Source organism: Pterocles gutturalis, unplaced genomic scaffold (assembly GCF_000699245.1).
Source record: "Pterocles gutturalis isolate BGI_N339 unplaced genomic scaffold, ASM69924v1 scaffold44825, whole genome shotgun sequence".
Lineage (NCBI taxonomy): Eukaryota > Metazoa > Chordata > Aves > Pterocliformes > Pteroclidae > Pterocles > Pterocles gutturalis.
In genome coordinates, this window is record NW_010144954.1 from 1 (window position 1) to 24,079 (window position 24,079).

Here is a 24,079-nt window from a genome sequence, read left to right on the forward strand (position 1 = left end):
TGCGGTCAGGGCTGAGGCGACGCGCTGCCGTCGTTCGCGACCCAAGATGGCGCCTGGTTTTCCCGCGCTGCGCCGCGGCCTGGCGAGACCCTTCTGAGGGGCGGCTGGCGGCACCCGTCTGAGGGACAGGAGTTCGGGTTGCCATGGGGATAACGCGGTTCTCTTACGTTTGTGCATTGCCGTGATACTGTCAGTATTTCTGATGGCTGTTCAACCCTTTGTGATTCTTCAGGACTTGTCCTTCAGACAGTGTTGAATGTGTGTTTTATTCCACCCATAAGGATTTTCAGTCATGAATGGAAGGAAACTTGGCATTTAAAGTCTTTCAGTAGTGAGGGAAGACAGTAGCTAGAGCTTCAGCTCTTTCAGAAATAGTTTTGTGTTGTATGAAGCATGCTTGCTCCAAGGACAGCGGAGGCCTGCTCTGGCTCGTCCGGCGATGATCCCTTTGTGGAGCCTTTTCACTTTGCAGCAAAAGTAAATGAGCTGGTGGTATCAGGTTGCTACAACTTCGTACTTGTTTTTGGATGTGGGTTATCTCGCCAACCTGACTGTATCACTCGTGGCGTGTTGCTGAAATGTAATTAGGGTGTGTGGTTCCCGCTCCCTTGTCTGAGGGTGGGAAGAGGACAGTTTGCTTTCTGGCTCTGCAGAGGAGTCACCTTTCTTTCTGCTTTCTCCCCGCTCTTTGTGGGAAATGCTCAGCAGAGAGGAAAAACGTGCCACATAGCTGCAAACAGGTAACAAAATCAACCACCGGTATGACCAAATGCCTGTGGATTGAGGTTCTCCCCCAAGAATTCAAGATAGAGTAAAAGGCTCTTTGTTTCCATCTGTGCTAGCCTACTGAGGACAAAACTTCAGTAAGAATTATACTTAGGAGAAAGGGGAAAATAAATTCAATGTTAGTTTTAAGAAGGTAAGAGCCCAAAGAGTAGCTGTTCTACCTATCTGAACTCTCTAAAGAATATTTTTATATGTTCTTGCTTTAATAAACTTCTCCAAGAGGAAGAGGTAAAGCAGCACTAAGCGATGGTGGCTAAGCCCTCTGCAGAATTTTGTGTCCATGAAGACTTAGTTAATGACATAGCTTCTGAGAGCAGTTTTCAGTCAAATGTCTAAGTAGGTATTTAGAACACAGAAAACAGCTGCTATTTTAAAAATACTGTACAGAATCGTGCACAGGACTGAGAAAATTGAATGATAAAACCTTAGGACATGAAAATTAAATGCAAAAAATCTAACCAAATCCTTAGGTAAAATTACGTAGATGTATCTGGTGTTGTTTATATTGTTATTTTGGAAATATTTTGTTCAGTTATTTGTATCACTGTAGACATTCATTGTAGCTAATGCTGCTTTCTAACAGATACTGTATTTGTCACTGAACTTGCCTTAATGAGCACTGTGTTCTATAATTAATGTGTCACTGAAATATGAACATTTTGGAGGATATAGCTGCAGCTTTTCATTAGGTGAAGTGAAGAAATGGTATGGAGAAGCCATAACATTTGTGTTCCTGTATTAAATAAACTAGAGGCTTTTTTAATAAGGAAAAACTTACTATCAAGTCATTGGCCTCTTGGGAATCAAAAAAATTCTAGTTAATTTGAGAAAAATGTTACTCAGCCTAGGTGTAGGCAGTTTTAGAACAAAGATAGGAAGTTATAGAGAAGTTGAGCAATGTGGTTTTAACAAAGGCATACTAATTAGGAAGTACACTTCTGCCTGTCAGGAGCATGGCAATATAACTGCATCATGACAAAAATCAATAGATATTTATAACTTGGCTAAGCAGGTCTGCTCTTCTGTTTTCTCAAGTAGATAATATAGGCTGAATTGGCTTTTGTGGTTTGATGTATTGCTGGCTTTTTTAAAAAAAAAAAGTAAGTACTTAAGTTATGAAGATCTCTTTAAGGCACCTTTATAGATCAATGCTGATACTGCTTTCCCTTCTGCATGGGACTGGTTGTTTTGTACACACTAAAACCACAAGTTAATATTATTTCCTTAAAACATATTTTCTATGAAAGCTGGTATGGAAATAGTTTTCTGAGTAATATATAAATTGTCTTGGATATTGTTTCCTCTCAAAGAAAAATTTTGGAGAATATTAAACAAGTTATATATGCTCAGGTGTTGTCCTATTTCTTTCCGTCATTAAAATGCTTCTGTTAAGATGGGTTGTCTTTGTTCACTGGTATCCTTGTGGATATCCAGTCCTAGGCCTTTTGGCTTAACTGGTTTAAAATCTGCCTGCTGTCTTAAGGCATAATGTACCTTGATGTTCCTTTCTTTACTGGAGTCTTGAGTAGAGTACAATGGTGTCTTCTGATACCTTTTAGTAAGCCGATATGAAGCACTGAGCTCACTAAAAATGGTAAATTTACTGATAGACTGTGAAGAGATTTTTAAGGTGTATTGGTTATAGATGCTGATTTCTTTGTTCTTTCTGAAAGGAATCTGGAGTGGCAGGTTCTAATGTTTCATATACTACAATATCCATATCTCAGAAGAGGAGACTTCACAGTATCAAGTGCGGACCATCTAGTAAGTTATTGATGTTTTTATAATAAATAACTTCAATTGTTCATTATATTCTGCATCATTTAACCATTTTTGTGAAGAAAAAACCTAAAATAGCTAATACAGGTCTTCAGGGTAAGGGAGCTCTACCTTGATTGGTCTCAAAAGACTACAAGAGTATGACAATTTACCATGGCATTTGACTTAGCTTGAAGTTTACATCTGGTTTTGCTTTGTTCATTTGAAAGAGACTCTGACTGCAGTTTTTCTAACAAAGAGCTTTCAGTTGGGCAATCTGCTCTTGTAGCGTTGTACCTAGAAGTGTGGATTGCTGCCTAGATGCCATTAGATTACCTGTCCTGTATCTCTTCTGTGCTTGGAGGTTTTTTGTTTGTCACTTTTTTGCTGAGGTAATCTGTGGATGCTTTTTGTATATAATCTTTGGGTTAGCAGGATGAAGTACTTTTAGCCACCAGCTTGCAGTGGTGGTAATTTGCTTGAGGAATTTGCATCCTGGCTTTTTTTGTTTGCCTTTTTTTTTCATGTTCTGCTTCAGGTCAGACAGCTAGAAAAAGACATTTTAAGATGGATCGTGATATTTTACTGGAACTCTTGAAAAAGTTTTGTGTGAAAGTTTATTGCTTCTTAAACAGGTCTAATATTTAAGAAAGGGAAGAGCAAATCTAGAAGGAGGGAGAATTAAATGGGTAGCAAGTATCTCATGCTAACTCATGCCATGTCTAAGCTTTAAAGGAGGATGTAGTTTTGATGGGAAGAACTAGGTTTCATTGCCCTCTGCAGATGTTATAAGGTAAACTTCCTGGTTTCTTTCTAACTCAAGTTTCTATGGGACAAAGATATTTCATAAGGACTTTCCATTTCTGATGTACTTGCTTTGGCAAGACAACGTTGTTGGAGACATGCTTTGAAAATTATTGGTGATTGCCCATTCTTTAAGTCAAATAAAATCAAGATTATTAACCTCCTTAAACAGTGGGATATCTAGACTTGGAAGTTTTCTTTTTAAATCTTAGTAAACTCTGTGTGGGAAAGGGAATCCATTGTTGTCTGTGTGCAAGTGACATATTAAAACTAAAGCAAAAGAGCAACCCGATCTGCTTTGTGCAAGAGTTTCAGTAACACGCTATAAATGCTTAGAACAATAGGTTGGTTTTGGCCCTGCTTATTTGAAGAGAGATGCAAGGTGCCATAGTTGTGCCCGTGGACAGGGATTTGCACCAATCTGTGGATATATGAAATAAAGATTTTTTTTTTTAAACAATCAAGGTAAGTTATTAGCTTCTTTCTCCTGTTTAGTGATGTCTATGGAAATTATTCTGCGACATGCTTAGAAAGCTGTGGTTACAACAGACATATTTCATCCTATTACAGACAATTTTTGTTGCAATAACATTTTTTTCTTGCTTTCTATAGCTCTGTATTTATAAATAAACCAACATGTTTTGTGTGGAATTTTTGTATGATGGGGGGTGATTAATTGTGCAATAGATCTCTTTACCTTTGTGTTGTATTGGTCAACTGAAAGCAGTTTAGAAAGTGATGTAATGTCTTTCCTGTCAATGTAACAAAAAAGCTGGTATAGTACAAGTAAATGCCAAGAGATTTGCAAATTCTTGTGTTGAGTTTCTTGTTCTATGGGAAGATGGGATTTGAGTTTTAAAATGTGTATCAGAATAGTTGGCAGCAGTTAACATGTAGTTTACATAGCTGTTAAACTCATAACTTCCTCCCACACAAATCTGTTTTTCATGCAACCTTAAAAAATAACAAAACAACCAAAAACCCAAACAAAAAAACTTCAGAGCTAATGCATATTAAGAACCTGGGACAGGCAAAACATTTTTTTTTCCTGGAAGTAAGTTTCCGACTACTGGTGAAAATTCTTAACAGTTTAGACACTTCAGATTTTCTTGTGTTGAAATACTGTAGCAGGCATGAGTCTTCAAAGTCACTGTTACTATAGAAGATATTGTCCCTTACAGTATGGGTGCTGATTTCAAGAGATGCACCAGAGCAGAGAATCTGTTGCTATCTGGAAGACTCTTAGTATTGAAGGATTAAAATTACATCCTACTCATTCACCTCAGAATCTCAAAAAGGGAAGTTTTACATCTTGATGTAATGAGATCTTTGTCCTCCTTTCAAGGCTGTATTACCTACTGTTGAAGCCTGTATGCCACAGAAAACTTCTGCCATTACAGGCAAATGCTTTCAAAGACTATGAAGCTGAAGGATAAAAGATAATGCAATAAATATTTGTTGCATTAGTCTTTCCACAATCAAAACGACGCCTGAAAATTTTCTAGAGGATGTATGCAATGGGTATTATGTGGAGTTACAAAATCAAAAATTTCAAGAATGGTGACTGCAAAAGTTTAAATATTGAATTTTAAGCATACTTTGTACTCTTCTGTGCATGGCTGTAAGTCTGCTTGATGTTTCTTGCAAATTCTTATCCCAAACTGCTTTGTTTTTTCACTTTTCAATTTCAGAATAAAATTTGATTTTTAAATAATTAATCTTCGTAGTAGTTTTATAACCTTCAGGCAGACCTCTTTTCTACACTTGCATAAACCTTTTAAAATGTGTCATCTTTTAAAGAATCCTGAAAACCGTGAAGTCTTTGTCTATTTCTGCAAATGACGCTGGAGCTCTGAAAGTGTTTGGGCCAAAGCTGATAAAGAGGCAGAATCACAGAACTGAAGGAACAGGCTTGACCTTGTACCTACCTACCTGGAGTAAAACTTGATCACTTTCGGATCTCTAATCTTCTGTGCTTCAGGTTTTCTGTCCAAGTGAATCTAATAATTAATATCCTGAAGGGAAACTGGTCTTCAGTGATTTGCATTGATCAAATTTTTCATGCCATGTCTTAAAAAACACTAACAAAATACAGAATTCCAACACTAGAAACTGCTTAATGTTTTACAGAAAAATACCCATAGAAAGGTCCACATCAGTCACAAATATTCAAGAATTAATAGTGTATTGATGGTAATGGTGTCTTACAGTGAGGTCAAAATTCAGTTGAAGAAACTGGAAAGATGTGATGGTTAAAACAAGAATCAAGTTGATGTGCATGGTAATTTGAGTAGACAGACATGTTCTTGAATGTGTTGGCTTGCTTTTACTTTTGAGAAAAAACTTTTAATTTAGATGAGCCTTGATTTAGTATCTCTTGTATGGGATACACATACAAGCTTTCTTTGCAGTTAGCTCTTCGTGCTCTAAGAGTAGAGCTGTTCTTTAGTGACTCTACCTCACTTCATGCTGAAGGGCTTCATATTATACAAATTACTTTCAGCTATTCATATTTTATTCCTAATAAACATGTAAGAAGCTCAGAAGAACAAATAATGGGTGAGCAAACTTGGACAAATAGTTGATTTGCAACTGAAATAAGTTCAAGTACTTAAGTACTCATTAGAGAAGGAGTAACGTAAGAAAGCATAATAAACTAAGTGGGCACAATATCATAGATGCAAACCCACAACATATATTGAATCTATAATAATATTTCAAACTAAAAGCTTATTTTGATGAAGATGCAAGATACCTTGGAGCAGTTACCTTATGCAATTGGCAGAACTTGTGCTTGGAGCCCCGGTTGAAGAATGTTTGAAACACCAGCCAGGGTTGGGTGGGACTGTGTATTTAAAAATAGATTTTGAAACTTCTACTTGTCAGGTCTACATGATGCTGTTACAGCATCTCTCTTCAGAGAGCAACACCAGTAGTCACATCTGTGAAGTTTGTGCACTAATCTCTAGAAACGCATGCAGTGCAAACAGGCTGGATTATAGTCTCACTTTTTTCAAAGGCCATGATAAATAATGCTTATGAGGTTCTGTTATTGCTTATAGGGTGCCAGCTCTGGCCTGAAAACTCTTGCTGCCTGACACTGAAGAATTAAGAAGGGGGCTGAACTAAACAGAGGTCCAGGTGCCCAAGGGACTAAAATAACCTTGTCTGCATATTGGGTAGGGTTGCAGTCTATTCAGCAATTACCAGATGGTTAGTGTGTTTAAACAATGAGAAGAGCAGAGAATTCAGACCTGTGTTATAAGATGATCTCGAGTCTTCACCCTGTTCAGTAAAGAAGGAAAAGAAGGAATTTGAGACAAGTTGCTTCACAGCAACAATGGTCATATTATCAGAATGACCCCCAGGTTCTAATGGCATGGGTTAGAAATCACATTACTTATGCAAGTAGAGTCATTTTAGGCCTACCACTTTCTGCTAGAAAAGTCTCACTGTTTTCAATTTCAGATTCCAACCCACTGCATTCAACTGGCGTAAGGTCAAAGGAAAAAGAGGCGCTAAGGACTTGTTAATAGAGGTCACTTTCAGGTGTATGAAGGACACAATGTTCTTCCATAACCTTTCCTAATTTTAGCCTTTGCTTAGTCTTGATGTTTATTCCCTTTCTGCAGGTGTTACAATGTTTCTCATGTCCCTAGGAGAGACCTAAGCTTGTGATATGGTTGTATGGGTTAGCTTATTTAGGGAGCCCTTTGTTATAGGATGCTTATTCTGGATACTGGAGGGAGTATTTCTGTCTTAATTGAGCAGAACTGGATGGTTAAAGGAGGACACACTGTTTATACCAAGTGTGACCTGAATCAACACCGTATTCCTCTTATTACCTGGTTAAGGGTAACTAATCTTTGCACACAGAGCTCTTCTACACAGTGTAATGAGAGATACTACAGTGATGTAAAAAAGGATATAAGCAAGTGCAAGAGCTATGTTTATCGTGTTTTCTTAGAATCATATGTGCACAGACAGAAGAGAACTTCAAAAAGAGGGAAAGGCTCATCACTGAGTCATTTGACTTCCGATTCAGATTTGAGTAACTCCCTTTCTCTCTAAAAGGGAGCAAAGGAGACACTTCCCAGTGATAGCAAGGGTCCCCAGATCAGCCGATTATGTGCACAATCTGAATAAACGTGGCTTGAAGCAGGTTACCTGAGCCATGCTTAAAGGGGAATCATTCAACCCGAAACATCAAAAGGGGTATAACTTCCTCTGCTGCTAAGAGGAACATGACTTGCAATCTAATTGCGTGTTATTGTAACTGGAAAGGCAATAGTGCATAATGTTAGAGAAGCAAAGAACAGAGACCCGAGCTCTGATTACACAGGTCTCACAACACTCGAGAGAGATCAATGCCTGCCTCTCTTGACAAGAGGAATAAGGCTTTTGCATTAATGACAGGACTGGTCACTGTAAGTATGTAAATGAGATGGCTCAGTCAGAATAAGTAGGGAACTTTCTACATGGTGCTTGCATTAGTTTTTAAATTGAATTCATGCTGGCCAGGCGGGGGAAGGAGCTACATATTTGGGTTAGCTATGCAAAGGAGCATTCTCTTTGTCTACCTGCCTTGTTCTTTTCAGCATGGTGTTTTTTTTTTTTGTTTTTTTTTTTTTTTTTTTTTTTTTGGGGGGGGGTGGGTGGGTGGTGTGTGTTGAAAACAAAGGAATCAAAATTAATTGCTTGGATATATTAAAAATCTTCATATAAGTAATTAGTATTTATAATGTTTTTGCAAATGGAAAGGGCCATATAAACACCAATAAACTGTACTGACAAATTTTGGCAGAACTCAGTAAGGAAGGGTTCTGTAAACTTGTAATTGAAGAGAATACTTTGTAAAATCACGTGGCCTAAACTAGATGAACATGTGAGGTCTTTTTTAATTATGGTATGCTGTAAGTTTTTGGATTCTTCCTCATTCTAGCATTATAGCCAGCTGTGAGCACAGAGCCTCTTTCTTCTAAGTTTCTAGGATCTCACAAAGTAGAAGGAACTTAAAATACAGCCTTTTTCCATTGATCACACATTGTTAAAACAGCTGGTTATGATGTTTGAGGCAGCCTCACAAAAAGCAAAGTCTAACAGCATTCAATCCATGAGTTCTGACAAGAGTTTGCATGTGAGTTAAGTGTTGGATGCACAGGTACTTGGTGTGTATATCTGAAAGCGATTTGTGTGTGGTAGATACATTTGCAAACCAGGTGATGTTTTTAAGAGGCATTGGGAAGTCTTGCTGAAGCAGGGGTTTAAAAGGAAGCTGGAGAATGTAGCATCTCGTTAAAAATGCTGTTTCTGATTGTTACCTGAGTTTTAGTTGCTTTTGGCTGGGTTACACTCACAAGATATTGTCCATGTGCAGCTTGCTTTTGGATTATTTTAGTGTATTTAAAGGTCTTACTAAGAGGTTAGGGCTTACTGGCTTCTGTAATGGTGCTTCTGTTGATGTTCTCTGCTGGCAAAGCAATGTATGTTCTATAAAATATATTGGTAGGAAATTGGTATTGGTGAAACATCAATAAAATGAGTGTCTTCTGGGAGAGGGGAGCAAAATAGGGAGAGAACACTCTTTGAAATGGATCTATTTTTCTGTTGCCGTTGCTGGATTCAAGAATTTGGTATCCATTTAATGGCAGTAGGATGTCAATGATCAACTCTTGACTTGTTAGAAAGCATTTGTTTCCTTGCAGTCAGTTTATGAATAAAACATCTCAACCATTTTGTAAAGTAGTTCAGAATCTACTTTTGTTGTTGGTGCTTTTCATGTATGTTTAGCTAATGTCAGTAGTGAGAATGAAACCTAAAGGTGGTGTGACCCATGAAATCATAAACCTGTGGTCCATATCCTGGAGGGCTTTCTGCTGAAGTCTAATGCTGCCAAGACTAAATCAATTGTAGAAATTATTTGGATTGTCAGAAGTGGAGCTTGCTTTATTTTGCCTGCTTCAGCGAAGCTTCAAACCCTCTTAGCAAAGCTTTCTCGAAAGCCTGAAAGTAATCTATGTATGTTAGGACTTCTATGTATACTACTGATGATTAGGTATTTTCTAAGTGTGGGTTTTACTGAAGTGGGAGAAAATATCTTCCTCTGTGAATTCTGGTTTTCAGTATAGCGCTTAAAAAATTTATATAACAGATTATTTTTCAAGAATGATGTGTTTATAAAGATAACGAAAATAGAACGGTTGAGTCTTCAGTTTGTGTCTTTCTGAAATAGTTTCATCTGAGCAACTTGTCTGCTTGTCTGTAACAATCTCAGTGTCTGTTCTCCAAACAAAAAAATTACTATAACTGCGTAATACTCAATTATTAAAATTCAAGTGCTTTCCGGAAGAGACTTAAACTTTAAAAGAGCAAATATTAGCAAAATAAGTGAATATATCACAATTGTTAGAAAAACATTTAGTCAACTAAATCTAAACTTAGTAGTAAGAAGCTTTTTTTGTGCTTGTTCACATCTTTCCTTAGACTGTGGAAACTTGTTTTGTCAGATTTTGATGGGGATTTTCCCAGGGAAAATAAAAAGTAAAATAACCGAAACACTTCTCTCTCCCCCAGACCCAAACCTGTCATTGCAAGTTAAGGAGCTTGCCTTTGCTTTCTTTACAGTAGGCTTACTATACTGAAGCATGAAGTTTTTCCATTAGTGTGTCACTAATAAAGTTAGAAACAAGCAGTGGTCTGTGTCTTTATGGAGAGTGTTTGTGGTTGGTATATCTAGAAGTTGTGAGATGGAAGGAGGGTGGGCAGCTCAAAGATTTACAGCTGGGATCTCAATATTTGTATTTCTAGGGTAGTATGCTCTCATCCTGGTAGAGCTTATCCATACAGTCTAGTTTGTAGCATTCTTTTACATAGGGATGTAGGCACTGTCCTTTTTAGTTGTGTAATACTTGTTCACTTCCTCTCTTCGTTGCTTAGGGGACTAAGAACAGGTCAGGCTTACAGGTGTCACAGCCATTTTGATTTGGCTTCCCTAAATGTGCAATAGATTTGCTTCATATGGTTGTATTTCTTGAAGTGAAGCTTTTACATTATGTTTCCTGTTTGTGGGGGCCTGTGGGATTCTCCTGGACATTTAGATGCTAAGCCAGCATCTCCTGTCATTCATGAAGTTACATTTGGTGACAGAACTGGGTCTCAAGAATGAAAATAATGATAATTTATTTTTAATATGCCTTGGTTTTTTCCACTCAGATTCATTTACATGTTTTAATGGAGGTGAGTGTGCCTACAGAGAGCTGTGCAACTGCAGTCGATTTAATGCAACTGGACCAAGATGCCAGACAGGTGTGTAAAGAGAGAAAACTGGGTTTCTGGGATTGTACTTGCGTTCCCACAGCTACAAGTACCCTCTGCCTAAAGGTTCCTTCATGCCCTAGTATTTTTCCCCTCTCTTTTCTGTTGTGATACTTTGTAGCATACCACTTACATACATGTCAACTACAGATTGAATCCCAAAACCAGTGGTACTTCTCAAGTGACTCTCCTTTTATTAGTGTATAATACAGGTGCTGAAAGAGATCATATATGCAGAACATGGGGTCAATATAATTTTGAAACTTTCGATGGACTCTATTATTATTTTTCTGGGAAATCCACATATGCACTTGTGAGACATACTGAATTAGATGAACAGAGTTTTTCCATACAGGTAGGGGACTGCACTTCTACGTTCCTTTTATCTGTTGTTGTGCTTGCTAATAATGCATTAATATTTAGAGATTAAAAATAATTTAGGATTATAGTATGGCATTGTAGAATGTAATCTAGATGTAATTCTAACGTTAAGTGGGCTACCAGTTACTATAGCACAAAATGTAAATAGCTAGAAGGAAACTGATGTGCGTACTTTCAAAACCTGCTGCTGCTGTGAAGAGGCTGCTCTGAAAGAGTGCTAATTGTACTCAGGCTTTTGGAGAAGGGTGGGACCAAACTACCTGTTCATATGCTGAGGGTGGGATTGAGAGTATTAGTTGTATAATATGGATTACAAAGAGTTTGATTAAAATCCTGACTTTGATGGTACTCATTTTATTTGGCAGGTGAATAATGATCCTGAATGCCATTCTTCTCCGTACTCCTGCAAAAGGTCCATTAGTTTGTTCTTTTCTGGAGGTGAACAGATAAAGATGAGCAGTGAAGTCACCTATAAAGGATTTGGGTAATTGTGCTCATGTTTTTGATGCTGTAGTCACAGTGGAACTAGTCTCATGGTACTGATTTGATAACAGAGATGTAAACTAGTTCACTTATTTGTTGGTAGCTTAAAAAAAAACCTATCCAGACCACAGCTGCAATGATTACTCCCCGTCTACATACTAGTGTCCGAGGAAGGTCATATCTAAGTGAGGTGGTACGTAGTGTTAAGAAGCATAACTGTTGACATTGGTCCTTTAATTTTTGTTCTTATTTGCAACTTAATCTTTTTTAGTGGAATTACTCAATATTTATATCAGGGGTTCTCAAATGTATGAGGAAGTCATTAAATCAGCAAGTAATTTATTTTTAATAGTGATAATTTCTCATGTACAGTTGTCTTTGATTCTGTCTCATTTCTCAGAGTACAGTTACCTTATAGTATTGGAAACTTACACATCCAGAAACTAGCTGGATACTTCCTAGTCAGACACCAGTATGCCTTTACTCTGGCTTGGGATGGTACGTCTGCAGTATATATCAAAATGGCACCAGAGTACCTGGGCAAAACACATGGACTGTGTGGAAACAATAATGCTATCCTGCAGGATGATCTTGAAACTAGTTATGGTGAGTGTTTAAAATCCTTCCTTTGGTGTTAAACAAGGTTTTTTTCCAAGAAACTAAAGGTTACTTTGCTTAGTTTTTACTTGTAACTGAATATACAATGGACAATTTCTGAAAAGTAAAATATGATATGGAAATACTTCTGGTAGATGATAGTGTTAGTGAAAAGGGCCAATCTCAATACAGATGGGGCTCTGGGGAGGAAGATCTTCAAAAAGCATGACAAAAAACTGTCTTACTCCATTACCTACAATGGTATTTGTGCATCAGTTTCCTAGGACTTGAAATGTAAAATCTACTTTTAAATGTTTACTGCCCTCTTAGCAATTTTATATAGGAGCCTGTGGAAGCCTGAGGTACTGCTATTGGAAATAAATCAATAATCTTAATTAGTAAATCAAATTTATGAAGACTGCCAAGTCTCGTTTGATCTGGTTCTTCATTTAAGCTGACACTTTCAGAACTGACTAGTGATCCTTGAATACCAACTTCAGATACTTCAAAGAGTCTTAGCTTTCAGTAAATACTGAGTGAAGACCTCTATTAAATAAAAAGAACCAGGGGAAAAAAATCAGGGCCCTTGAAAGGTATGTCAAGTTAGGTCACAAAAGCTTCTGGAACTAGTTGCTTTGGGCTGTTTAATGCTTTGCTCTTCTTCTTTAAAGTTAGGGTATTTCTGTAGGGTGCTATTTAAAACTCAGAATACAATATATAGTAGGTTTCCTCAGTTATTTAAGCGTGCCACTCAATTTTAGAAAGCATCAGCCCTGCACTAATATCAGCTCTCACCCCATTGAATATTTTGTTCGCTAAATCAAAATGCTTAAAATAATACCAAGATCAATAAATAGCACATTGTCTTCATTGCCTTCAGAGGCTTTCCTTTACCCTCTCACCTTTCTGAGGATATCTCGCTCACATAAATTTGTGATTGTAGCACAAGTCAATACATTGCATACTAGCTTTATCCGATTAGCTTGGGGAGCAGTAGTAATAAAGATACGGCAAGATACGCATTTGTGGGTAATCCAAGTAGTAATCATGTCACCACTTGTCTATGATGGATGATATCTTTCTTAGCTAGTTTAAAGCTAGCATGGACATTTCTACTTATGCAAAAAGTTACACTTTTACTTGATTAACGTATGCAATCATTTTGTACCCTTGTGGTGACCCAGGAACTTGGGTTTTAGACTCTCTGGGAGTTGCATATAAAGTAACAGCATGTATGTATGTATATACAGTTTATTACAGCTTTTCTTTCCTTTCTTCCATTCAAGGACTGCAGCAGGCAGTCCTGCTCCCTAAAGCCCTTCCTTGCTAAATTGTATGAGTAAGCTTCTTCCTGCCATTCTAAAGCCTTCCTACACTAGTCCCTCTTACTGGTATTTTTATTTCTTAAAAGGACCAGATTGTCTTCAGACAAACAGAATTTAATTATAGGAAGGGTTTGGTGCTCTCTGCTTAATGCGATGTTTTGATTATTGAGATGTTTCCTGGGAAATCCTATAGGAACGTTGTTGTTCTTCCAGATCACTGTGTGACTCTATATGTGTCTTGTTTAGGAAAACTGACAGATGATGTGACAGAATTCGTAGAGAGTTGGCAGGAAAATCCACCACAAGGAGCATCCCATTGGGATAAATCTCTTCTCAGTGAACCGCCCTGCCTGACACAAAGCCATGAATCTCTACAGGTTTGGATCAACACAAAGGGATTATTACAATGGTTGATGATTCTAATTAGAGCGAGAATTTGACTTAATGGTTTGAAGGAGACTGGAAATATCCTTAGCTCTTCTTTGGAGAGGTGGATTAAAATGGTTGCTGCAGCAGAGCTTCTCTTTTCCCTTCCTTCCCCCCCCCACTTTTCTTCTGTATGAGTATATAGTTTAGTTGTTTTCAAATGTTATATTGTCTGCATAGCAGCCAATAGAAGTGTTTGAATCTGGGGCTGAGTGAAAAGTTGTAAAGCAGGGTTGCGTTCTAGAGCTGGTTCTCATTCCTTCCCTTAGGAAGGATAGAAGGAAGCAGGCTGACAAAACCAGAATGAGTACACAGTTAATTTGACAGTGTTTGAAAAATGAATTATTGTTACTTTTGTCCATCACATTGAAGTAGTTTTTCCTTTTTAAGTAAAATTTTCAAGATACAATCCTGAAGTGAAGTGCTTTGAAACTAAAGCTGATGCCAGGCATGGTTCATTTCTGTTGCCTTTCACTGTGTAGTTTAACTAAAATGAAGACTATTTCAGGTCGTCAGGGCTTAGCTGCAGCATGGTCTATGCCCTTCTTGAGGAAAGGATATGTTTTACTACCATTGGTATGACCTTGGATTAAATATTCAATGTTATGAATACTCTGGCATGGAGAGCAATATCTTGCTAGCCACTGCTTCTAGTTGATGAGGAGAAAGTGATTCCTAGTCACAGACTGAGATGTCTGTTCTGATTTTCCATAGTATTCTATACTGCTTAGGTTTATTTTTGGAAACCTCTTCACAACAGCTCTCATTCATTTCAGAGGGCATATACTCTGTGTAATATCCTGTTACATCCCCCGTTTGAACAATGTCACGAGTATGTGAGTCCTCTTCCTTTTATGGCAAGCTGCACCAATGATCTTTGCATGTAAGTGAATGTTTTTTGGGTAATTCCAAAGCTGTTATAAAAAACTTTGTCTTTCTATCATGAGAATGAATTGTAGATGTTAACAGAACTACTGTGTGTCTTTCTGCATATCAGTTTTTATCTAACATTCTTTTATTATATTGCTTTTCTCACTTGTTCTAGTTTTACTGCCAGAAATTTCTGTGGAGTTGTTCCTGTTTTCTTTGGTATGAGGATGACCAAAATCAGGCCCAGAAATTTTAATAATTTGTTAGTGGACCTTCCCTTGAATAAGGAATCAGTTTTGATACTGAGTGTGCAACCTCATTAATATTGCTAGCCCTAATGAAAACTAATAGTAAATAGGTCAGTTTGGCATCCACAAGCCATGTATGTTAATTCAGTGAAAAGAGGAATTTGATTACTATTTGAATTTATGCTATCATTTCACAACCTGCTATGTTCCTTGTCCAAGCAATTTTGACTAATTAGCTTAACAGGCAGGACACAGAAGATAATTTCCATTTCTTGTACCATAGTGATTCACTGGTGGAAATCTTACACTTTCTTCTTGTGAGTTTTCTGAAGTTATTCCTTTTGTATAAATCAAGACCTTTATCCAAGTCTGCTTATACTGCTGTATCTCTGGCTTTCATGGACTTATTTAGGAAATTAGTGTAATGTCTCAAATATATTGATGACCTGTCTTTAAGTGTGGCAGAATGTCTTATCCATTTAAGATTTTTAACCTAGCTAAACAGCACAGTACTTCAGAACATTATTAAAGCAGATTCAAACAACATGGTTGTATGCAGTGCAAGAGCGTTCACAAGGTTGTAATTGCATGTTTAAATGTAGGTAGAAAATAATATGTCAATTTTTATTTGTGTAAGGTCAGCAGTTGATAATGCAACTTGGTGTCGAGCGTTAACTGAATATGCCAGAGCATGTGCCCAAGCAGGAAAGCCGCTTCATGGATGGCGAATGCACTTTGAACAGTGTGGTATGCAGATGCTTTCGTACTTGGAAATACTGCTTAGTAATTGTATTTTGAAAAGAGTGCTCTTCGTGCTTCTACTTCTTTGTCCTTCCTCCTATTTTGAACTGGTATAGTTCTTAATGAAGGCATAGCTATGGACTCACTTCAAGGCTACATAAATGCAATGGAATTTCTTTTTTATATGTGTAATTTGTACTGAATTTATTTAAAGCACTAAGCTTATTAGAATGTGTTTTAAGAACCTTCTTACTAAAACATGAGAGATTAAGATGATTAACTGTTTGTTTTTTCATAGAGCTACTCTTTCAAATATTATCAAAGTCTTCATTGGCTTTCTGATATATAAAACGTGTGTCATGAATGTTAAAAATAAATCTGAATTACGCTTGTATAAGTCTTAAAAGTCACAGAAAGTAAGTTTGAAAGAGATGGTCTAATTTGTCCGTCTGTCTCGAACACTGGACCGAAACTGCTTTGTCATTGATGACAGAAGGTTTCTCCCGTTTTTTCCAAAAATGTTTGTTAACGGATATTCTACCAGTTCCTATGCTGGTTTGAGTATCTAAAAGCCCTGCTGTGAGAAAGTTTCCTGAGTCTCCCTTTGTATAATTTAAGATTATTCCTTCTCAATGCACCTTTAATGGACAGAATATGAATGTATGTATATTCTCTGTGTGTGTCTTATGAAAGCCATTGTCTCATTGTTCTAGACAGCAGATACTCAATGGACTTATCATAAAGTAAATACCTGAAAGAAAGATATTATTTAATGTCTATTTAAGCCCTGAGGCAGTAGCACAATACCTTTTAATTTCTCTACCTGTTTCTATTTTTCAGTGATTACCTGTGCTGAACCCTTGACCTACAATGAATGTATCAACTGTTGCCCAATTTCATGTCATCAGCAATCACAGTGCATTGGCAGCGAGCTTCCCTGCATTGATGGATGCTACTGTCCAGATGGTAAGTTTTGCTTCTCAAATACATAGTGTTTGATTCCATATAACTTTGAGATTGTTCTCCCACAAGTTTACATATCTATGTGGCCTGGTTAGATTAAGGCATTCACAAGAGCTCTTATAAATGCCGTGCCAACTGAATGTGGATGAATGACCTTGTTTTTGTCATAACTGACAGAACCTTTTCCTCCCTCTAACAAGGCGGGAATAGGTTTCAGCACAAATCCACATTCTCGCAGTAGAGCTCCACAATTTAAGTGAAAAATGGGCTTTGCTCTGTTGTTGACAGAGCAGCCATCCCCCTCATTCTGGTGGTTGCTGCTTATTTCGGGAGGGGGGGGGATGAGGGAAGGGCATGTTATTTTGGTGCGTTGGAGTTTTTGTTTTGGTTTGGATATCTTGGTTTTTTGTCTCAAAACTGTGACGTGACTAAAACTAACTCATGTGGCCAGAAACGCATTTTGTTACTGAGATTCTTGAACTCTCTATGGTTCTGGCAAGTGAGGTATTTACCAGTGTGGCCTATAGCAAAACTTAACCCTTATTATCAAAATGTACTTTGATGTCCAGTTTTGCCCTTGTTACTGGCTTTTCTTGGGTACATAATTTTGTCTGAAAGAAGACAGAGGAAAGTTAGGCCACAGATCTTCAAGTCCTGCCTCTTATATGTATTCTGGTGATTTATAAGTACAATTATGTTTGTTGTCCATTTTATCTTTTATGGGCTAGTAAAGTCTTCTAGCTTCTGGCTCTCTAATAATGGAATAATAATTTTTTTAAAAGGCAAAAAAAACATTATAGTAAAATAAGGGCCAAATAGTGCCTTAAAACATGGATGCAAAGATTTGTAAAGGTGTCAAAAAAGAAGGCAAAGGTATTCAAAGTAGCATGGTTTGGTGTTTGAGTGTGTGTTTTTGGGTTTTTTTGTGTGGATGGTTTCTTCCTCCTCTCTGCCAGTGTTAAATACTTGTTATTCATACTACTGTTAATATCTCAAGCAATTTAGGGACTTGGGCCATATAGTATGATTTATTTAATATAATTAAAATGCACACCTGTTCTGCAAAAGTGACTGCCAAATAGTCTAGTGTTTTATTATCATATATGACCATTTGCGTTGTTCTTGGGTATATTTATTCCATCAGCCATTTACATGGATATTTTACTTTTTTCTTGTTGTTTTATTTCTTCTAGGCTTAATTTATGAAAACGAATTGTGTGTCAAGCCTATGGACTGTCCTTGTGACTACCATGGAAATTTCTTTGAAATGGGTTCAGTGGTTTATGAGGAATGTAATAACTGGTTAGTAATTTTTCTTTTTACACTGTGGATTTAGTCCTTTCATGATCATGAGAGACAACTTCTTTAAGGCCTATTTAAGTTAAAAATTTAATAAAGTTGGTAAGTCCTCGCTGTTTCTGCATACAAAAACTTGTTCCATATATATATTTTGCAATGAAGGGAAAAGAAACTGTAGAGCTATTAATGTGGAAAAAGAGCAAATGGCAGATATTGCAGAGAATACTGTAGTACTTAGTATTCTTTCCACCTTGAACTCTGCCTCAAACGGAAAGAAATCTAGAAATCAAAATTTTAACAGGAGAATTACTTTGACTTTGTCTTCTGTTTGTGTTGTCTCACTTGGACACAAAGAACTTAATGTCATTATGACGCTAACTGCTGTTTGGGGAATTTCTAAGTTAATTTTATACATGGGAATGAAAAGTTTGTAGGAAGAGATAATGTGTTTTATTGGATCAACTTAATTGAAGAAAATGGGTGAGCTTGCAGATGTACAACTCCTTTCTTTTGCAACAGTTCTGTTTTTTTAAAATAATAAGTTTCAAATTGCTTGTGTTTATTCTTAATTTTAATAATCCTTAACTTTTATAATGGTTATTAAGGAGCTAAAAAGAAAGAAAAGTGTTACTGGATGCATGGATGAAGTTTCACCTGATCATATCTTCATGACAAGCTCTTGCCACAACTTCCAGGCATTCTAGTGACTGTGGTAGCTCTTTTGTACCCTTTTGTGAGCCTCAAGGTGCTTGGTGCTCGTTTCATAGAGAAAGAATCCAGGAAGAACAGCTGAGGGACAACCATGTATGCTTCACAAAAAAAAAAGTATGAAAACTTTGTGTTTTTATTTCAGCACTTGCATTGGAGGAAAGTGGATTTGTACAAATCTTACATGTCCAGGTATGTGAAAGTCTAAAATACTTAACTTTATTAATAACTGAATTTTTACTTGGGCTAAAATATTACTGTTAGGTCTTAAAGTGATGTTTCACTATATAATTTTGTATTTTTAGTTCTATCTACATATAAGCGCATCTACATACAGTAGATTAAATATTAAAATGATAAGAATAGCAGGCATCTGCCTTTCAGCTTAGTACAGTATTGCATCTCCCTCTTTATCACTGTAACATCTCTGGTAGATGGTACTACCTTGTAATTCTCGTAATTCAACTAAAGTTTCCTCTATCATCTTTATTTGACAGACTTATGACAAGATTACTTTTTTCCCCCCATAGTATTGTTGGATAGCAATATAGTATCTAGGTGTTGTACAAATATCAGTTAATTATTTTCACAACATTCTTCTGGAATGAGGGGTATTATTCTCACTTCACAGATAAGCAGCTAAACTACAGAGATTAACATGGAAAACCTTTTTGACCTTAAACCTCATGGTTCTTATAGCTGCCAATAGATTCAAGCACTGGTCTCAGAGTTCTCAGTTAACTGTCGGAGTGCTTAATGTTTATGCAAGTCAGTTTTTAGAGCCACAAACCAAATACCCAGAATGCAAGGATCACACATTGTTGCCTCCCTCTGGGGGAAGAATTGTTTGGGTATCCTGGCCTGGCATCAGGTAGGAACTCCATAACGAGCCAGGATAAGGTTCAGTTCCTAACCGTGTTATAAAATGTACCTGGTTGTAATATGAATACAATTTTGTAAATGATAGCATGTCTCAGTGTATGAACTCTACAGTAGTGATAACGGTTGAGAGTACTCTGTCTTTTCTACATACTAAGTATATTATTTGTTATGTTTGTCAGCGGAATGCTCAGTTTCAGGAGACATTCATTTCATGACCTTTGATGGGCGCAAGTACACTTTCCAAGCTACCTGCCAATATATTCTAGCAAAAAGCCGTACCTCTGGAGCATTTACCATATCCTTGCAAAGTGCTCCTTGTGGACAGGTAAGGTTTAGAACTTTCTTGTAATGTTTATATCCTGAAGGGTTTATTAATGCGGGGGAAAAACTATTAAAAAAATATGAAAGCTATCTGCAATTGAATGTACTAAAATTAATCTGTAGCAACAATTTTCCTTAATGGTGAAATAGTTGAACAACAGCAGTGCAGAGGAAGTCTATACATAAATTCTCATGTTTGCTTACTATAAATAGGAAGGGGTATGCTAGTATTCTGATTCAGTGTTCGTGGAGGTCATTCAAGAGCACATGGTGGTTCATGCAGCAAACGCTGGATGATGACTTGTGTTCTTGAGCTTTCTGAGTATGTCTTTGTGGATTTGCAACCAGCACGAAATAAGCCCACTGCTTATTACTGCTTGAAGGAAGAATGTCTTTTTTTGTGCGTTGAATATAGATTTATCTTTCAGCTTTGTTCTTGCAGCTTGAAATACACTTTTACTTACCTTAATATCAAAAACTTTGGATAGCTTTTGGGACAGCTCTCTTGTATTTGGGGATATGTGTGCATCTGTGTTACTGTTGTTAAGGTGATATCCTGTACAATTTATTTCAGCCAAACATGCATGTGCATATGTAGAGCTGATACTAAGGGTGTTCCTACTTCATATTTGAAAGTTTCTGATACTGTACACAGAAGTCACTAAATATGTAATCTGCTTTATGTCCAAGACCCGTTCTCTTTTTCTTTTGTTGCTGTGTATGTGGATTTCCGAGCAGGTATTATAACATTGTATGTGTGACGTATGGAACACTGGTAATGTTTTTCACTGAAGCATTTAATTCTTAGTACAGTCCTAAGTGTACATTCCTAAGGTTGTAGTTGAGGTGGGTGCTGGCCTCTTCTCTAAAGTAACAAGTGACAGGACAAGAGTAAATGGCCTCAATTTGCGCCAGGGGAGGTTTAGGCTGGATATTAGAAAAAATTTCTTCACTGAAAGAGTGATCAGGCATTGGAACAGGCTGCCCAGGGAATTGGTGGAGTCACCATCCCTGGAGGGGTTCAAGAAGCGTGTAGATGTGGTGCTTTGGGACATGGTTTTAGTGGGTTAGGTGGTGTTGGGTTGACAGTTGGACTTGATGATCCTTGAGGTCTTTTTCAACCTTAATGATTCTATGATTCTGTATTTTGACTTAGCTTATTCAGATTTTAATGAGTTTAACTGGCTTTATTCTGTGCTGTCCTTGGGATCCTTAGGAGTTGATTATCATAATCTAGAAGAAAAAATATGATAGCTGTGAAGCAAAGCATAAAAGTAGGCATTCAACATAGGCATAAATCATGTTCAGACAGCATAATATTCTCAGAACTTCGTGGATTCCAAGAAGCAAGATGTTTTTACTATATGGTTGAAGATAAAGGAGATCCAAGATAAAGGAAAGAAACACTCTAGGCAACTTTTTTATCAAATGAAAGTTGAGGTATGATTGACTTCTTGCAGAAGCCCACAGTGAGGTATCTTTCAGCCTGACCTGTTGAAAAGCCTGTCAACGGACAACAGAGGTCTGCAGCAAATACCCGCTGTGGTAGTGCAGGATATGTATTGTCGGACTCATTTCCCTTTGTGTTACAGAACACTTATCTCTGTGCAAAACAGACAGAACTGTGCCTTCTGGTTTAGTTGTTGTGGTGATACATTTGCTGGGGAAAGTGATAATCAAATGACTTGGCTTTGTGCAGCATGTGTGAGACTGCAAAGAGTCTTGCAGTAAATCTTTTATCTTCTTCACCCTGAGTTAGGGACTTTGTTTAATGTGTCTCTGCATCCAAGTGGTTTGTAGGTGAAAAACCAGAGTCTCTTGGATTTTACTATATTGGTCTTCGTATTTCACCGACCCTTTAACAAAGCTGGCCTGATCAGTCCCTAATAGGTATAGACTTTTACAGAGGTTTGAATGAAGCATTCTGGACATTTGGGTGATCAGAGTTATATATAATGTGTTCCAGGGCTACATGCTGCTAATTTAATTATCAACATACAAGTGGTGAGAGGTTAGTGAGAACAGTTTGTGTACTATAATGCAAGAACGTGGGCCTTCACTGCAGCTGTTCAAGTGTCTAAATATCAGCCAGATGGTGCCATATAGCAGAAGAGCTGCTTTACCATTCCCTAGGCACCATCCATTATCATTTTCCCCTTTATAAAAATTAATGAATTAAAATGGGAAGCTAGAAGATTTGTAGTGCAGAATCTCATATTTCTTGATGGTTTAAGATTTCATGTGCTTTTTTTTTTTAAAAAAAAACAAACCACTTATCAGTCCCATCTCATTCAAGAAGATTAAAAATGTAGAAAGAAAATACCTGGGGAGATTTTAGCTCTCAGAATCACAAAGAATCCAGTCATCTAGAGCCTTAGAGCTGGTGACATAAACAGTCATCAGACAACAAGTTATTTCAAAATGATGTGAAATTTTGTTTAAGCACTTCTGGAAAGAGAATCAGTCAAGTGATCAGCTGAGCTTAACCTTATCTGAGTTTCAGATGACAGCCCCACTCGCTTTGTAGTCTGTATGATGAGAAGGGCTTCTGAATATAGAATTTTTTTTAAAGTGTCTAGTGAGAGAAATGGCCTTTCCTGTGAAAACGCCTGCTGAAAGTTGGCAGGGGTAGTGCTGTGAAAGAAGCAGTTCATTGGAACAGAGAGTAATTGTCAGGCAGAATTTCTCCTTTAGTTTCAGCGTGAAGGAATAATAAAGCTTTTGTCAATATTGTGTAGTAATGTATATACTACGGAGGATTGTGTTCTTAGCTCTGGTCTGCTATACATACCAACTGGTATTCTTTTATTTTCAGCTTAATGAAAGGTTGACTAAATTCTCAATTTTTAGCTCCTATTGCTGAATTCTGTGCACAGAAGCCTGATTTCTTAGAAAAGAGGCAAGACAACAAGATAATCTACAAGAGCATGCCTTCACAATGCAGATGTCTGTCTACACTGTCAGTCCAGGAGAGCTGGTTGAGCTGATACCTCCACTTGTTTTTATAATTCACTCTTTTAAAGTTTCATTTTATCATTTTGATTGTTGGTGAGCAATCACTGTTGCACTATTATTTAAAGATGGGGAAGTTCTTAATGTAGTTTTTAATCTTTACACACCACTATGTGGACTTGTGTGTCCATGGCACTTGAAGGACTGACAAATGATCTGTTCTGTGCTAGTTCAGCATCTGTCAAAGCCACGTGGTAGTGTTCAGAGATCCTTGCAGCTCTGGTAATTGTTTTCAATGAGTAGGACAACGTTTGCCTTCTATTAGGCAAGTCTTGATGAAAGTTCTAACCTGTTTGCTCTGTGAATGGTGCTATTCACAGGATAATTTTGCTTTTAGTGCAACTATCCAAAGGTAGGGATATTTTAACTAAGTCTTGTTCAATGCCTCTTTTGGCACTGAAGATGCTTAGTATTTTACTATTTCATCATCAGTTATGCCTTCACTGTAGGAAGTGGGACTGAGAAGTGCAGCTTAATGCACCTCAGCTAAACGTTTCTGATCTGCAGCTCAGAGCCAGAGACAATCAATGAGAAATTTCCTGCAGCGAGACCTAGGCTGCTCTTTTACCAAGGGATTTCAGACGTGTCTGTGTATGTTTGGGTATATAAGATATTATGAAACATAGAAGATGCATAATCAAGGTGAGAGTAAAATGAACAGTGTGTCAAAAGTGCGGGACCCAATTTTTGCCATAGTTCCTGAATACATTTTAAATCGTTAAAAGGTCTTGCAGTGAATGAGGCTGAACAAAAGTAACAGCAGCTGGGTGCTTCCCCCTTTCCTCTGTAGATGGCAGGGAGCAGGCAGTCTCTTAATTTTATCCAACCACACTAAGCCAATGTAAATAAAGTGATATCTCAGAAGATATAGTAAAGAGATCTGAGTATAACAGGAGTGACAGAAACTTAAGTTCTTCCTACAGCAAAGAGAGAGTAGAAGGTGGACTGTGATTCTTAAGTCTTTCAGCATGTATCAAAGTGAATTACAGGATGCTGGCATGGTAAAGTTTGTCATCTCTCAATTCACTTCAGTGCGTGATTCTCTGTGATAGAATTTTTCTTTTTTTTAAAAAAAATTCTGCAGTGATCAAATTAATTCTATTAAGAAAAATCAGGTAATCATCTTTGATTAACAAACACACTTTAATGAGCATTCTTTCC

The 24,079-nt window shown here is 37.3% G+C and overlaps 1 protein-coding gene across 1 annotated transcript in view; it reads left to right on the top strand.

Moving 5' to 3' along the window:
- Positions 1–393: 393 nt before the first annotated feature.
- LOC104470357 (otogelin-like) overlaps positions 394–24,079 on the top strand; it is a gene marked incomplete at its 3' end in the record, with an annotated part of 51,793 nt that continues 28,107 nt past the window's right edge. The window contains exons 1-13 of the mRNA XM_010085239.1: positions 394–477; positions 2,460–2,550; positions 10,561–10,653; positions 10,863–11,017; positions 11,409–11,527; positions 11,927–12,132; positions 13,695–13,825; positions 14,651–14,757; positions 15,630–15,739; positions 16,574–16,699; positions 17,890–17,998; positions 18,849–18,895; positions 19,765–19,910. Of these exons, the coding sequence (XP_010083541.1) occupies positions 394–477; positions 2,460–2,550; positions 10,561–10,653; positions 10,863–11,017; positions 11,409–11,527; positions 11,927–12,132; positions 13,695–13,825; positions 14,651–14,757; positions 15,630–15,739; positions 16,574–16,699; positions 17,890–17,998; positions 18,849–18,895; positions 19,765–19,910 (1,524 nt within the window). The remainder of the gene's footprint in view (positions 478–2,459; positions 2,551–10,560; positions 10,654–10,862; positions 11,018–11,408; positions 11,528–11,926; positions 12,133–13,694; positions 13,826–14,650; positions 14,758–15,629; positions 15,740–16,573; positions 16,700–17,889; positions 17,999–18,848; positions 18,896–19,764; positions 19,911–24,079) is intronic.